Genomic DNA, 13,684 nt, shown 5'->3' on the forward strand with positions numbered 1-13,684 from the left:
TCGACTTGCATGGTTTTTTGTTTTTTTCAAATAAATGTTTCAGGAGAGAAACTTCAGATGCTACAGGAAAACCATTTATTTGGCAATCAATGGGCGAGTATATCTGCTGTCGAGTTTGAACACTAGCTTGATGTCATGGACACGGTTGTCTTGATGTGCTGGAGAGTGTTATCTCGTGTCTAAGAACCTGCGCCGTTCCATTCGTATCTTGGACAAACCCGGAAGTGGTAAGTATCGACCATTCAAAACCCCCCATTCCTTTATATCTTCCGTTTTCGACTGCTCTATTTTCCTCTTCCTTCACACTGGTCTTTGCATTCCGTCCACTTGCCTCTCATGCAAGCGCACAATGTCCTAAGAAGTGCGTAGTTTCTAGTCACATAAATTCTCTCTTCTAACGATGGGTTTTGCGTGGGCTTCAGGAGACGATGCACCTCTGTAAAATTTTCTCCGTTCCCTTTTGGATATCTTCTCATGAAACGCAGGTATGATAGAGGCGACATGTCATTTGTTATTGTATCGGGTATCATGGTCTTTTTCATGGTCCCAGGACTGGGTAGGTTGTTTGTCTTACCAAAAACATCATCCTAACGTCTTCGACAGGATTTCTTTACTCCGGCCTCTCTCGTCGCAAGAATGCATGTATGTATTTAGAATCATCCCTCTTGCTATCGTGCTTAACCCCATCCCAGTGTCCCTCTTATGGGCTGTCATCGCTAGCAACGCAGTGGTTATCTTCCAATGGTATTTTTGGGGATATTCTCTTGCCTTCTCTCCTTCGGCCAGCAATGGGTTTATTGGCAATCTACGAAATTTTGGCCTGATGCGAGTTTTCGGAGAGCCTTCACCGGGATCACCTTTGATTCCTGCAATTCTTTACAGCTTTTTCCAGATGGAATTTGCAGCTGTGACCGCGGCAATCCTGGTGGGTGGGATCGCAGAACGTGGAAGGGTACTACCAGCGATGATATTCATATTTTGGTGGGTAACATTGGTTTACTGTCCGATCGCATATTGGGTTTGGGGTGTAAATGGCTGGGCGTTGAAATGGGGCGTTCTCGACTTCGCTGGTAAATTTTGATTCGATACCTTACCGTCGTATAATAGCTCACTCTCTCTTGTCGTGACATAGGCGGCGCCCCTGTCGAGATCGGGAGTGGAGTCGGTGGCCTTGCTTATGCATGGGTCCTGGGTAAGCGTCAAGAAAAAGAACTCCAGAACTTCAGACCTCATAACGTGTCGCTGGTATCTCTTGGGAGTGCGTTCATTATTACTTGCGCCCGGCCCGATACTAATGGAGTACTCCTATTGCTTGACAGCTTTCATGCTCTGGTTCGGATGGCTAGGATTTAATGGCGCAAGTGTATTTGGTGCAAATTTGCGGGCCGTTTTCGCCATATGGAATTCGATGTTAATGGCCGCCGTTGCCGGCATAGTATGGTGCTTGATGGACTACCGGTATGAGCGTCGCTGGACCATGGTTGGGTTTTGTTCGGGTACCATTGCTGGTCTTGTTGCTGCTACTCCCTCCTCTGGTTATATCAATCCATGGGCTTCGGTTGTTGTCGGTGTACTTTCCGGTGCTCTTTGCAATCTGGGAACCAAGAGTGAGTGACTGAAATACCATGAACACAACAAATTAATTAATGTTTATTACAGTTAAATACCTTATCCGGATTGACGATGCCCTCGATTTGTTCTCCGAACACGCTATCGGTGGCGCTGTGGGGCTTATTCTCAACGGTTTCTTTGCCGATTCGACTATCATCAGCCTTGATGGAGTAAACACCACCGTGCCAGGCGGTTTCATGGACCACAATTACGCTCTGCTCTACAAGCAAATTTGTCTTGTCCTGGCCGTAGTCGGCTACACATTCGTCGTCACTGCTTTGATAGCTAAGGTCATTGATGTAATCCCTGGCCTTGGACTCAGGGCAGGTCCCGTTGCTGAGGAACTTGGTATGGATGAGGTCGAAGTAGGTTTTTCCTGCATACCGCTCTGAGTCAACCTGCTCAACTTTTAAACAGCATGGCGAATTCGCAACTGATTACATTGAGCTGCGGCGGGACTTTACGGCCGCTCCATTTACTTTCTACGAGAAGGATCAAGCCTACTCCAACAACAAAGTTCCGGTCGTTGTTGCAGGTGATCATGATGAATCGACTGATGCCACCGCACATGACGGCGGAGTCGAAGAAGCCCACCAAGATGAAAAGGAAAGCCAGTCTTAGCGGTGGCGAACGTAGTCTCTTGATTATGTTTCACTTATTTTCGGGATATAATTTTATACAAGGGATCATGAGGAAAACCAGTGTATAAGCCCTCATTGGGTTCTTTGCATACCACTAGGAACGTATTCTATTAGAGTACTGGATCCATCAGATTGTACATGTGCTAGCTGTCAAACTATCAATTCATTCTATTAGGGCGGCTTGGCTCACTAGGCACGATTTCAACAGTCCCAACCATATACATAGTCATTCTTATCTGCGGTGGTAATGTTTGTAAGATCTGTAATCTGAGGTCCACAGATACTGGCGTTGAATAGATCATCGAGGAGCAGATCCACAATGTTGCGTGAAGACAAAGTTTCCGTCTCCATTGTTGAGATGAATCTTAGAGAACTGAGTCAAGGCAAGGCAAATATCGGGAGTAGAGTAACGCACGGCTCGAAAGAGTTGACATAATAGAAACCCTGTCCGAGTTTGACAGGAGGATAAGATTCCATTGGTGGCAATTTAGGATAGGAATCCCACTGATAAATGTTCAGTCTCAATCTGATCTGGGCGAAAAGACTCGCACCTCCTTCCTGTAAACCCACTTCACCTGACCATTGAAAATATTATCAAGCAACTGATCACTGATACGACTTTTAGAGAAAATTTTGGCCGCCCACTCGCCGGGGCGTACAAGCCCATGATATGAAAGGGAATTAAACTCGGGTTCTAATCCGCCGTGACGCACACCCTCGTCAGTTGTGAGCATCATACGCGCAGGTTTAGAAGACGAAGGTAAATTAAAATATGCCGGGTTAGGATATTCTGAAGTGGTCGTCAACAGAGTGACATGGAGATGCACGTAAGGATGGTTGGAAATCTGCTCAGATATTGAATGAGGTACAGTAATGTCAGTGAAATGGAAAGGCGCCGCCAAAATAACGGCAGCATAGTCTTGGGTTCCTTTGGAAGTAGCAACTGTCCAATTTTTTGAATCTGTGCTGGGAAGGATACTGTTGACGTTGGCGTTCAAGTGAACAAATGCGTCAGAGCGTTGGAGGAATTGCTCAAAGATCCGATAGTTCCCTCCTGAGATTCCTGCAGCACCGTCTGTGGCAAGCGAGCACATGCCTTCCAATGCATGTATATAGTCAGCATTCTGGGCTGCTCTCAGCTAACCGTTGAATCGCGAGATAAAAATTTGACAGACCTGACCATAATTGGTTCTGGTTGCCGCCTCAACAAGTTCAGAAATATAGCGCGGAGAAACATTCTTTCGAACAAGGTACTCCATTGTGGAACTTGCAGTTAACTCCGTCCAACCATACTTTTCAGATAGACGGGTGATGTTATTCCACTTGGGCGTATCCTTTGAGTACAAACCGACGTATGTCTTGAGCATCTCGGTAACGCTAAACACTCGTTATTACCATGAAATTATCCGGGAAATGAAGTTGAGGATGACATACATGCCCTGAACCCGCTTAGGAGATGTCATCCCATAACGCCAAAGTACTTTGAGAGTTCCCCACCAGCCTCCTTCAAACTATACCAAGATGAAGCATGTTTGCATCATGGACAAAAGAACCTTACCGTAAATCTAACATCCTGACCATCCCACAAGCCAACCACATAGTTCTCCTCTGTGAAATCCCGGCGGGTCAGATTGAACTCTTCTGATGCTCGCCAGAGGTTCTTGTTTGCTCGAACAAATATAGACGCCCCCAATTCTAACTCTGGGAGAGTTGTATCATTATAAGGATGGACGACAGTGGACCCTGGAAAGAAAGTTTGTGAAAATGCTGCAGTGACCCGTTGAATGACCTACGTCCACCGATGTAGTTGTTTCGGTCGTAAACATCGACTTCGACATCTAGGCCAGAGCGGGATTTGGCTTTGGAAATCCAAAACGCCGCTGAGCTACCTCCGGCACCGGCGCCAACAATCGCTATCCTAGGAACAGTGGGTGGAGGGTCGTCTTTGACTTCAACTATTGGCGTAGACGGGGGTAAAACGTGATTCTTGAGGAAGTCAGGAACAAAGAAGGGTATCTCGAAGGCGTATACGCTGGTAGCAAGCAATAACAATGCCGCATACCTCATTATGAACGTGAACAATGTGAAAAAGGTACTTAATATACAGCCCGTCACAGCACATCCAGTGCATGTGACAAACGGGTCACGAGAAGGCCGCCCAAGCACGATTTACGAGCGCGCACTTCGCCTTCACAAAGGGTTCCAGCAGAGGGCTCAACCGCTGCCCTAATCCGCCTTGGTTTTGGATTTAAAAAGTGGGTTTCAGAGGTAGCCAGTACTTAAAGGAACATCGGGGAGTCTATGTCCATTACGCGCCGTGACGCGCGACTTACCGATACTTAAGCAGTTGATCGCCGATCGGGGACGGCTTTTCTCACACGCAGATGAGAGACCAACCCAAAAGGCTTTCACGTCCGTACTGTCTCTACACTTCCAGCTGCCTTCAAAGCTCCAAACTTCGAGCCTCGCTTCCAATTGAAGAAGCCAAAGGCCGTCTTAAAAGTTTCAAAATATATAAGTGTCACTGCTGCTTGCCGAGAATCGTGTACGGTCATCACTGAGATTACACGCATGGGAAATGCTGCTATTATCAGTGCGGGCAGCCCCTTTCCCTCAATCCGGCATCTCATCTCGCACCAACTATGGCTTGCAAGTGCCCAGATGAAGCTCTTTTGATATTTACCATCCCGCTTGAACTTACTCATCGCATCCTAACGTTTTGTCGCCCAAGAGATGTTGCCGTTTTTTCTAGGACATGTCGGATCGCATATCAGCTTGCTCAAGACGAGTATCTCTGGCAGCGACTCTGGCATGCCTATCCTTTCGACGATCCGCAATTGATCTTAAGCCAACGTCGGGCAGTCAAATTACCCACCGATCTGACTGTGCATGCTGAAGTCGGAAGGTGGAGAGTAGAATTGACTCGCAGAATGAAGGCCGAGTTCATAGCGACGATGAAATTGAAAGACTTGCCTCGTGTATCGGTTGGAGACAAGAGGGACGCGCTTGACATTCTCGTATCTGCTGTTTCAATGACCCTTCCTGCGCTTGACGATACACCCTTCTCTGCGAATATGCGATGGCTGGACACGGTACTTCATAAGTCGGAGCTAGTCATGTCAACAACCACCGCCTTTGACTGCTCACCAGAGATACTCAATCGGCTGGCCCACCTCAGGTCCTGCATGGACCCTGCATGGGCCGATAGAACTATGCAGCAGGAATCTACCAGACGCAATGAGAGTCGTGCCTTTGTCTATGACTTACGAAACTACAGTTCTGGGAATGATTTTGGACCTTTCGATCCAAGCGGGGATGTGAATTGGATACATGTAGAGCACCTCATCAACGTCATTTTGGCCAATATACGAGATCTACCCTCCTATCCAGTGGCTCCCCCTTTGGAACTGGAATCGCTTCGTGCGTATACCGCACCAGGGCAACATTCTTTGCAAGATTGGGCAGGCGTGCAAGGTGGAGTTCATTGGTATCCGTTGTCGACTATTCCTCTATTAACAGTGCCCCAGGAACATGGAGGAGATATGTTTGTTTCATGGACTATCGGTGAGGATGTGTTTTACCATCCTAGAGCTATTTGCTCACGTACTGCTTTACCACCAGGGATCTTCTTGGTATAGTCTTTAATTCCTTATTCAACGTAATACTGATTACATGGTCTGAATAACAATCAGCCTTCAACGTTCCAGATAATCAACACTCTACGGAAGGTATCATTAGCTCACGTTGATTTTGTCCCATACAGTATTCTGACATCGCAGGCGACCTTCGGCACCCCAATTTTTTTGAGGATCCTCGCTTCCGTGAAGCAACCAGACTAATTGAAGTCAAGCTTAACGTTGTACCCCAAGCCGAAATACGCTTCTTTCCGTCTTCGGAGTTGCTTCCCTCAGCTAGCGCACAACATCCACTCATATTCTTTTCCGGCTTATCAAGAGGAAACAACGGAAATGAGGCTGCAGTCGAGGGATTTGTCCGTATGGCCAACGACGGGACGACTAGATGGAAATTAGTGAGCATTAAAATGGTTTTCTGGGTCAGATTCTAAATGCATAACGGGTATAAGATCTCCATTTATGACCATAGCCCTCAGTGGAGGTGCGCAGCTTAGATATTCAACAAAGGCAGTAGTAATACTTAGGATTATCCATCTAGTTTCCATGGCGTGCAGATTGGTGACATCTGTAGTGCAAAAGGGATTATTGGAGTATGGACCACAACAACACACGAGATAGGTATGTTGAAGTTATTGCTCTTCATAAAGATGGTGTCTGATCCGAGCAACAGGAGATCCAGCTGGTAAGTGTCTCTTATGTTCAGGCTTATTACATGCTCAATGGTTTCAAGGCCCAAGTTGGCTCTGGAAAGCGGCGGAAGACTGCTCTGAATATTTGATGGATTATGTATGAACACGCGGAAGGTCATAACGATCCCGCAATTGTACACTCAAACCAAGTTTTTCTTAAAGAATTCTGCCAACCTTCCATAAACGTCCCCAAACCTGTTCGAGGAATGAGATGTCCGTTTTGATGGGTTCTCTTATATGAAGATGAAAACACGCACTCCTTTTTATTATCTTCCTTCGTAAGATCAGCTCTCGCAGCAGCCCAGCCATGGAACCTTTTGCAGAGCACAGATCAGCATCTACAGAAATCATTGTTTCCGATGAGACTAACATGTTAGGATAATTCTTGTGATCATTCTTGTCAGCAAATGCATTCTTGGACAACATGTCTACGATTTTGTTGTACTAAGCCGTATGCGTGAAATTTGATATGATATTTTAGGCGCAAAAACCAACCTCGTCTAGTGGCTCGTCCTTCGAGATATAGATCGCGAAAGGGACATTCAATTTGCGAGAATCATCCAGAGAGAGCATTCTATGATGGCTTGCATCGGACAAATGAACTTAAAATGCTAAAGACTCACGCAGGGTGCACAACAGCAGCGGCATTGAATGGCGTGTTCTCTCCAGATGCTACAACGGCAACCTTTCCGCCTATTGGTTTGAACGAGAAGACATTCATATCATGTATGTCGTAGGTCACGAGCACTCACCCCAACACATGCCATACACACCGAGCTTTTGGATACCTTCCGACCTCAAAGCCTGTCCAAACGAAATGAGCTTCTTGGTGTTTTCAGAGGGGCTCGCAATTGAACCAAAAAATTTCTGGAGCTCATCCTTGTCTTCCTGGGTCTTAGGCGGAAATCTCTCAATTGGGTAGGGTTGATGCGGTTCAAAGAAGTCCGGCATATACACAGTTGTCTGCAGTGCAGAAGCTAGCGAATCTGCCCCTTGTTGAGTCTGCGGGAAAAACCTAATCCACCCTAGCATCCTGGCATTCCATGGAGAGTAGAAAACCTTACCCGAAGATGTCGTACACGCAGACGAGTGCGCTCGTATTTTCGCTACCGGTAACATAAACGCGTTTGAAGGAGCCAACGGATTTTATATTGCCCTTGGGCTGGTAATCAGAGTGAACGGGAGGAATACTGCAGCAAGCTTGGTTGGTATTGTGAATGGTGGACATGGTAGCTGTGGTTCGAGGGATAGATGCGCGAGGTAAGACGCGGCAGATTGTGCGTAGCATGTCTCATGTGTTGTACCCAGTACTTTAAGTATTGAGAGATCAGGAATGATCATTAATGACGTCTGAGGTACCGATCATGCAGTTAGACGGCGTGTGAAATATTTCACGTGACAGCTGAATTTGCACTTTTTGTTTTCAGGTAATCTCTATCCCGCATCGCGACTTTGCTCACTCAGAGTAGAGTAACTCCTCGACACCTTACTATGGTCGACGGGTATGTTGTTGTCAGGGGAGACAAAACTGACCTCAATTAAGCCGGAGCCTTTCTTTGCTTTTGCATCTGCCTCCAGTCGCAGAATGAGAAAGGCTTGACTATGTAGCTCATACATGCAAGCTCATACTTGTGCATCTGTCTAAGGACTTATAAATCATTTATCTTGTATCTATCAGTACATACATTTTGTTGAACATCATAAAAAAGCTTAAATCGGATACTTGAGAACCCGGAATGATCTAACGGTGCCTTCTGGAGAGCACAACACTTGAATAGAGATATATGAGGACAACAAGGTATTCCATGACCAGGGATAGAACGAGATACAACGCCAAATGGCCAGTGACAGGATTGCTTCTGGCCAATACCGGATTGTCGGACGGTTGGGTTCCTAGTAGGTCTGCTGAAGACCATGAAGCAAGGATGGCATACGCTGTACGCGCACCCAGTGGAATGAGGCCAATTGAAATCCCCCACATGAGCTGCGTCCCATCATTAGGACATAGCGTCAGCTCGAAATGAGATTTTACTTACCTTACGTCGGTAACTCTTCAAATGCCACCGATATGTCCAGGCGCCTAAGTGGACTAGAACCAGGAAGACATACATCCCCCCATAGATTCCAGATCCCACTCGACGCAGCACAAAACCGACATGCTTTCCCAGTACTCCACCAGTGATTGTTACAGCAAGTGCTCCGAGTGCCAAGATTCCTAAGGTTCTCAGATTGTATATGACTCGAGGATTTTCGCTGAACGTCCTGTGTCCACTGACATCATGTAGCTGAATCAGTATGGGAGGGTGATTATGAAATTTAAATTGCTTACACCATTCCTAAGAATCCAAGAGTGGACATCATCAAAAACGAAAGAGCAGCAGCATCGATAATATATGACGCAATAAAAAGGTCGACATTTGTCCCCTCCGCTCGTGCAGCCACCAATAACGCGCCACCGGCCATTCGTGCTTTGTAAGTGCATCAGATACGTTCCCAAACAAACACCGAAGAGACCATACCTAGGGAAAAAATGAAAAGGAACAACCACCCTGCATCACGTCGCAAGGCATACCGGACAAGTAGAACCAATGTTAGTATTGCAACAGGTGCATAAAACCCAATGGTTGCGATAGCAATTATTCCACGGTTGCCCAATTTTGGCATTGTCTGTCGTGAGGTGTCGTTCGTTTTCGTATAGTTCGTAAAAGCAGTAAGTGAGCCGTTGGGTATGACGGGAACGCATCTGAACAGTATTACCAAATTAAGTAAAGACATTCAGATCGAAATATTTGATCGCGATCATTCCACGTGGTCTGCCGTTTGATGAAATTCGCCAAGAAATTTCCGGGCTTTGGTATATATTATGCGTCTTCCTCGACGAGTACCCTGGGCTTCCTCCGCAGAGCTTGAGCATGTATGCTCCTTGATATTCACGGATCAGCACGATTTAGAAGCAAAAGAATTAGCAGTCAATCGCGTGCGTGTATTCGCTCTGAGGGACGTCACGAGATTTTCAAGTCTTACGAAAACAGTTGTCTGCATGGAAAGCTGTGACGTCGCTGCCGCACGCTCTGGAATGCACCTTAGCTTTGTTAGTTGCTATCCAACAAGACAGGCAGCAAGAAAACGCCGCATCTGGTTCCCCGCTCAACTATTTGTCCTTGAGACATTGTTATGCCTCAGCTATAATTCGTCTGGTCAATGGACTTGTTGATCCACTACAACTTGGAGCCTATGCACGCTCAATCGCGTCGATAGCAACTCAGTTGGGTCTTCCCCCCTGGCTTGTAGAGTTGCGACATGCTGCAACTCATGAGGACCTCCCGAGTCTGGAGACTCTTCGTGAAGCAGCTCGGCAGGTCAGTATGAGGTCTTTCTCCGATGAGATCGCCTTCAAACCACGCATTTAGTCGATGTCATGGCTTCTTCACAATTATTTCCTCCCGACGATAAACCCTGTCTCAGCTTCCCAAAAAAGAGCGCCATCTCTACGCCCGCTCTCGCCTACTTTAAAGCGATACAAGTTAATGATGAAGGCTGTCATCCGCGATGCTTCACTTCGTACCCGATTTAAGCATGAAATAGTTGCCACCACGAGAGACGTTGAACGATGGATAGCTGAGGCTAAAGTGGCCGCAAACATCGGTATTGGAGACGTCGGTTGGGGCATGGGCGACGAGACATCGAGGGTACCACGTATCGTTGATGGAGATGACAACATAAATTTCAAGGAAATGTGGGCGCTGGAACGCCTATGTGATGTTCTCTTAGAGAAAGGCGGTCTTGTGCCTTTGTCGAAAAAGTGCGTTGTATAAGCCATCTTCCTTTCCATGGTACTGATTTCGTGAAAAAAGAAAACGTACAGATTCAGGAGACAAGTTCTGGCCTCCGACAAATTCAATATCGTTATGGAGTCCTTTACTCAAACATCTTCAGATGTTACATATTGATTTTTCCCGCACAATCTGTGCGCGCATTCTTTCTATCTTGCTCCCCGAACCTGTAACAGCTATACCTTCATCTGGTCATCTCAACGACGAAGGTCTCATTCCTACTGAAGTTCAGCATGATCCATCATATTACATGTGTCTTGCTCGCTGGGTGATGTGGTCGATTGACACTTGGTCAGACGTCGAGGGCGAGACGGACATCCATCTCAGGAGAGACGTCACTGAGTCCTTGATGCAAGCACTTGGACATTGTTTGACTGAAGCTCGTCCCAGAGAAAACGTGGCGTATGTGCACTCTTCTTTTTTGAAATCTGTGATCTGCTCATACTGGAGTTCTCTAGCGCAGAGGCCCTCCTTCAAGCCATCTGCTCTCAAGAGTCACGATATGCAATTGCCATGAAATTTGTGACAGAACGGCAACAGATAGCGCGGAAGGTAATGTCTAATCGATGCATATATAATACAAATAGTTTGTGACTGCTTCTTTCAGGATTGGACAGATCAGGACATGACTACCATGAATGATCGATTGGCGCAAGTTCAGTCAATGTCGGGAAAACAAATAAAACCCGTGCCATCCTCAGAACCGGAAACCACCAACAGTGACGCTATTGAGGCAATGGAAATAGACATTCCACCTACTGGGTGGCAAAAGGTGAACTTGACCGGTTGGAGGCCTTGTCCCATAGGTGTTTTCCATAAATCTAGTCTAGCACCTGTGCCTGTCACGTCGTAAAGCTACAGCGGTCCCTATTGGTGAAAGTGCTACTAGTATGGAAATTTTATGTATTGCCGAATGCGTAGGCATCGTCCCTAAAACCCTCTACATTAAAATGAGTACCACTATGCTTGCATATATCCCCTGAGTTAGAAAAAGAAGAAAAAGAAAAAGAAAAAGAAAAAAATGCGCGGACACAGATGAAAGCGGTCGAGAAAAGTCTACAAGCCAGAAACTTATTCTCAGACCGGTGACTATGGTTTGAGAATCTGACCCGGTCTCCTGGATCGCTGTAGAACAGAAGATGCTGTTTGACTAGAGACTTCCGTCCTGCCTGCGACATTCTCACTCCTCGCCCTTGCTGAGCTCGCACTTCCTTCATCCAGCGCATCGTATCCAGACGAATGGAGACTCCGTGAAGGCTCCGTTGCATCTCCTGGATACCCTGGTGGCAGCTCGACGACTGAGGTACCCTCTTGTGCATATACGGTAACAGGAGCCCGCCCGTTGTCATGGTGGACGACATAAACTTTACTTCGCATTCTACCATGCTCGTCTGCTTGTGTCGTGCTCTCAGGTGCCAGTAGCGGCGTGCTCGCAGAGGTACTGACTGGGTCAGCTTGTGTGGAAGAGGTCGCCGATCGCGGAGGCATGACAAATGGCTCAATATAGTACTCTGAGCCACTTCGCGCATTCGCTACGCGATTGTTGGCCGAGTGTGTTGTGTGGTGCAACGAATTGGTCGCGAAGCCTGTGGAATTTGAATTGAGAAGCGAGTAGTGACGGACAATAGCAGGATACACACACCTCCTTGGGGCGTATTCGGACGGGAGCCCCGAAGGGCTATTTGGGAGCCCATAGATCCAGTTTTCTTGCTACGACGGCGAAAGAAACCTAAGGTACCCAGCAGACCCACGACAAGGCCAACACCTAGACCACCGAAACCTGCACCAACTGCAATACCTACGACATCCTTGCGGTGAGGACTGGGGAAAAAATTACTATGAGACTCACGTTAATCGGGCGAATAGGACGTACCTGACAGACACACCAGCAAGACAGGCGTTCGACCGGCCTGCTGCGCTATGCAGCAGTCCATTGGACCAGACACTACCAGCCGAATCGACAACGCTAACAAAGAATGACGAGGCCCATGATAGGCTCACAGTCCAATTGAGCGGCTTAGTTCCGTCACCTGTGATATTGAACGGAGGGTGCAGTGATGGGGCAATCTAGAAAGGTTCATGTCACGATTGACTCGATGAAATGGCTCAACGAGCGTACTGTCATCGTGTAAGGTGGTTTGCCATTCTGTGGCATAAGCGCTATATCGGTGCACTGAGGCTATCAATTTAGAGCACATTTTCTCATGTGCGAAATACATGCCTGTTCGATCCAGCCAAATTGTGACAGAGGTCCATTTTCGACTGTAGCCTCTACGTCCAAAGGGCTTGGAAAGGTGACGTTCGCGCACGATGGGGAGCCGTTGCTGGGGATCACGGTGTATACATCTTGACATCCACCCGTATGGCCGTTTTTGTCAAACTTCAAAGAAGGATGTGAAAAGATTATGGTGTAATAGCTGCAGGCATCTTACCATACATATTTGATACTGATAAGGTGACTTAGCCTAGGGATCTATAGTGGGATTATCAACACTTACCAAGGTTCCAGGGGAGAAAGGGACCGCCCAATCCTACTAGTGATATTAGGCCATGTTAAGATTCGAGCATGAGCGGACACACGTATTGTAATACATTCCCGACGGAAATGACAAATGGAACAAGAAAAGCTCTATCAAAGTGTGAATGGAGCACGAACACAAGGAAGACGCAACACGCACGAGGTGTATACCTGAAGATAGTACGGTGCAGTGGGATTTGGACTACGAAGCGTTGATCGTGATCATCAACATACAAAAAAGGTAAACCATACCCTGTCGCGGTACCCCTTCCCCAAGTGATATGAATAACCTCACATTGAGCTGCGTATTTTTGAGTTTGAAATCTGCTGGATTTCAGCATGCTCGTACCGGTGACAGGTATAGGATAAGGTTGACCCGGTGCATTCCAATCGAAATAGAAGGACTGGTTTGGTTATGATGAAAATCAGCATTGATAACTGAAAGTTAGAAAAAAACAGCACTTGTTCCAGGGGAGGAAGATACTCGGCTGTCACGAGTGCAGCCGCGTGCCAGAAGAGATAAGTTTGTATCCAAAAACTGTGTCGAAGAAGCTCCATGGCGGGTCAAATGGTGAAAGAGCACAATGGGGAGCGGGTGACTCGGACCGCGACTGCAGAGTCAGGAAGTCGAGGGCATGAATAGACGCGCTGGCGGTGGTCACGATGCTGCATTGTGACCAGGCCACACATGATGCATGATGCATGACGAGAACTTCTGGGCGTTTGGTCGACGACACCGCTCCGGGTAAAAATAGAC

General features: G+C 47.0%; 7 protein-coding genes across 7 annotated transcripts; 3 read left to right on the forward strand and 4 right to left on the reverse strand.

Annotated features, from left to right (window-relative positions):
* The first annotated feature begins 305 nt into the window (after nt 1-305).
* Nucleotides 306-2,438, forward strand: AGABI2DRAFT_189841 (hypothetical protein). The gene is made up of 9 exons (XM_006454523.1): nt 306-361; nt 423-438; nt 486-556; nt 604-642; nt 693-1,070; nt 1,133-1,258; nt 1,320-1,607; nt 1,660-1,976; nt 2,029-2,438. The coding sequence occupies exons 1-9, from the start codon at nt 337-339 to the stop codon at nt 2,230-2,232; spliced, it is 1,464 nt and encodes a 487-aa protein (XP_006454586.1). The 5' UTR covers nt 306-336; the 3' UTR covers nt 2,233-2,438.
* AGABI2DRAFT_214837 (hypothetical protein) lies at nt 2,421-4,326 on the reverse strand. The gene is made up of 7 exons (XM_006454524.1): nt 4,046-4,326; nt 3,811-3,995; nt 3,687-3,763; nt 3,428-3,629; nt 2,804-3,376; nt 2,668-2,756; nt 2,421-2,616 (listed from the first exon to the last, which is right to left on the reverse strand). Exons 1-7 carry the CDS (start codon nt 4,317-4,319, stop codon nt 2,454-2,456), a joined length of 1,563 nt encoding a protein of 520 aa, XP_006454587.1. The 5' UTR covers nt 4,320-4,326; the 3' UTR covers nt 2,421-2,453.
* Nucleotides 4,327-4,894: 568 nt separating this feature from the next.
* On the forward strand, nt 4,895-6,679 carry AGABI2DRAFT_114335 (hypothetical protein; the record flags this gene model as incomplete). The annotated part of the gene is made up of 8 exons (XM_006454525.1): nt 4,895-5,816; nt 5,874-5,884; nt 5,945-5,980; nt 6,016-6,282; nt 6,337-6,368; nt 6,426-6,505; nt 6,558-6,569; nt 6,618-6,679. The coding sequence occupies 8 exons, from the start codon at nt 4,895-4,897 to the stop codon at nt 6,677-6,679; spliced, it is 1,422 nt and encodes a 473-aa protein (XP_006454588.1).
* A 37-nt stretch (nt 6,680-6,716) lies between these two features.
* Nucleotides 6,717-7,804, reverse strand: AGABI2DRAFT_114336 (hypothetical protein; the record flags this gene model as incomplete). The annotated part of the gene is made up of 7 exons (XM_006454526.1): nt 6,717-6,771; nt 6,834-6,890; nt 6,947-7,020; nt 7,072-7,150; nt 7,200-7,269; nt 7,329-7,591; nt 7,641-7,804. 7 exons carry the CDS (start codon nt 7,802-7,804, stop codon nt 6,717-6,719), a joined length of 762 nt encoding a protein of 253 aa, XP_006454589.1.
* A 513-nt stretch (nt 7,805-8,317) lies between these two features.
* Nucleotides 8,318-9,269, reverse strand: AGABI2DRAFT_182557 (hypothetical protein; the record flags this gene model as incomplete). The annotated part of the gene is made up of 4 exons (XM_006454527.1): nt 9,096-9,269; nt 8,906-9,044; nt 8,613-8,847; nt 8,318-8,560 (listed from the first exon to the last, which is right to left on the reverse strand). The coding sequence occupies exons 1-4, from the start codon at nt 9,238-9,240 to the stop codon at nt 8,318-8,320; spliced, it is 762 nt and encodes a 253-aa protein (XP_006454590.1). The 5' UTR covers nt 9,241-9,269.
* Nucleotides 9,270-9,439: 170 nt separating this feature from the next.
* On the forward strand, nt 9,440-11,131 carry AGABI2DRAFT_197910 (hypothetical protein; the record flags this gene model as incomplete). Its single annotated transcript, XM_006454528.1, has 5 exons — nt 9,440-9,553; nt 9,609-9,935; nt 9,987-10,378; nt 10,431-10,961; nt 11,017-11,131. The coding sequence occupies 4 exons, from the start codon at nt 9,440-9,442 to the stop codon at nt 10,924-10,926; spliced, it is 1,329 nt and encodes a 442-aa protein (XP_006454591.1). The 3' UTR covers nt 10,927-10,961; nt 11,017-11,131.
* A 367-nt stretch (nt 11,132-11,498) lies between these two features.
* Nucleotides 11,499-13,485, reverse strand: AGABI2DRAFT_114339 (hypothetical protein; the record flags this gene model as incomplete). The annotated part of the gene is made up of 12 exons (XM_006454529.1): nt 11,499-11,995; nt 12,052-12,230; nt 12,283-12,476; nt 12,529-12,569; nt 12,627-12,789; nt 12,842-12,856; nt 12,908-12,940; nt 12,990-13,038; nt 13,088-13,129; nt 13,180-13,228; nt 13,277-13,331; nt 13,390-13,485. 12 exons carry the CDS (start codon nt 13,483-13,485, stop codon nt 11,499-11,501), a joined length of 1,413 nt encoding a protein of 470 aa, XP_006454592.1.
* Between the last annotated feature and the right edge of the window lie 199 nt (nt 13,486-13,684).

Source organism: Agaricus bisporus (assembly GCF_000300575.1).
Source record: "Agaricus bisporus var. bisporus H97 unplaced genomic scaffold AGABI2scaffold_1, whole genome shotgun sequence".
NCBI classification, from domain to species: Eukaryota; Fungi; Basidiomycota; class Agaricomycetes; order Agaricales; family Agaricaceae; genus Agaricus; species Agaricus bisporus.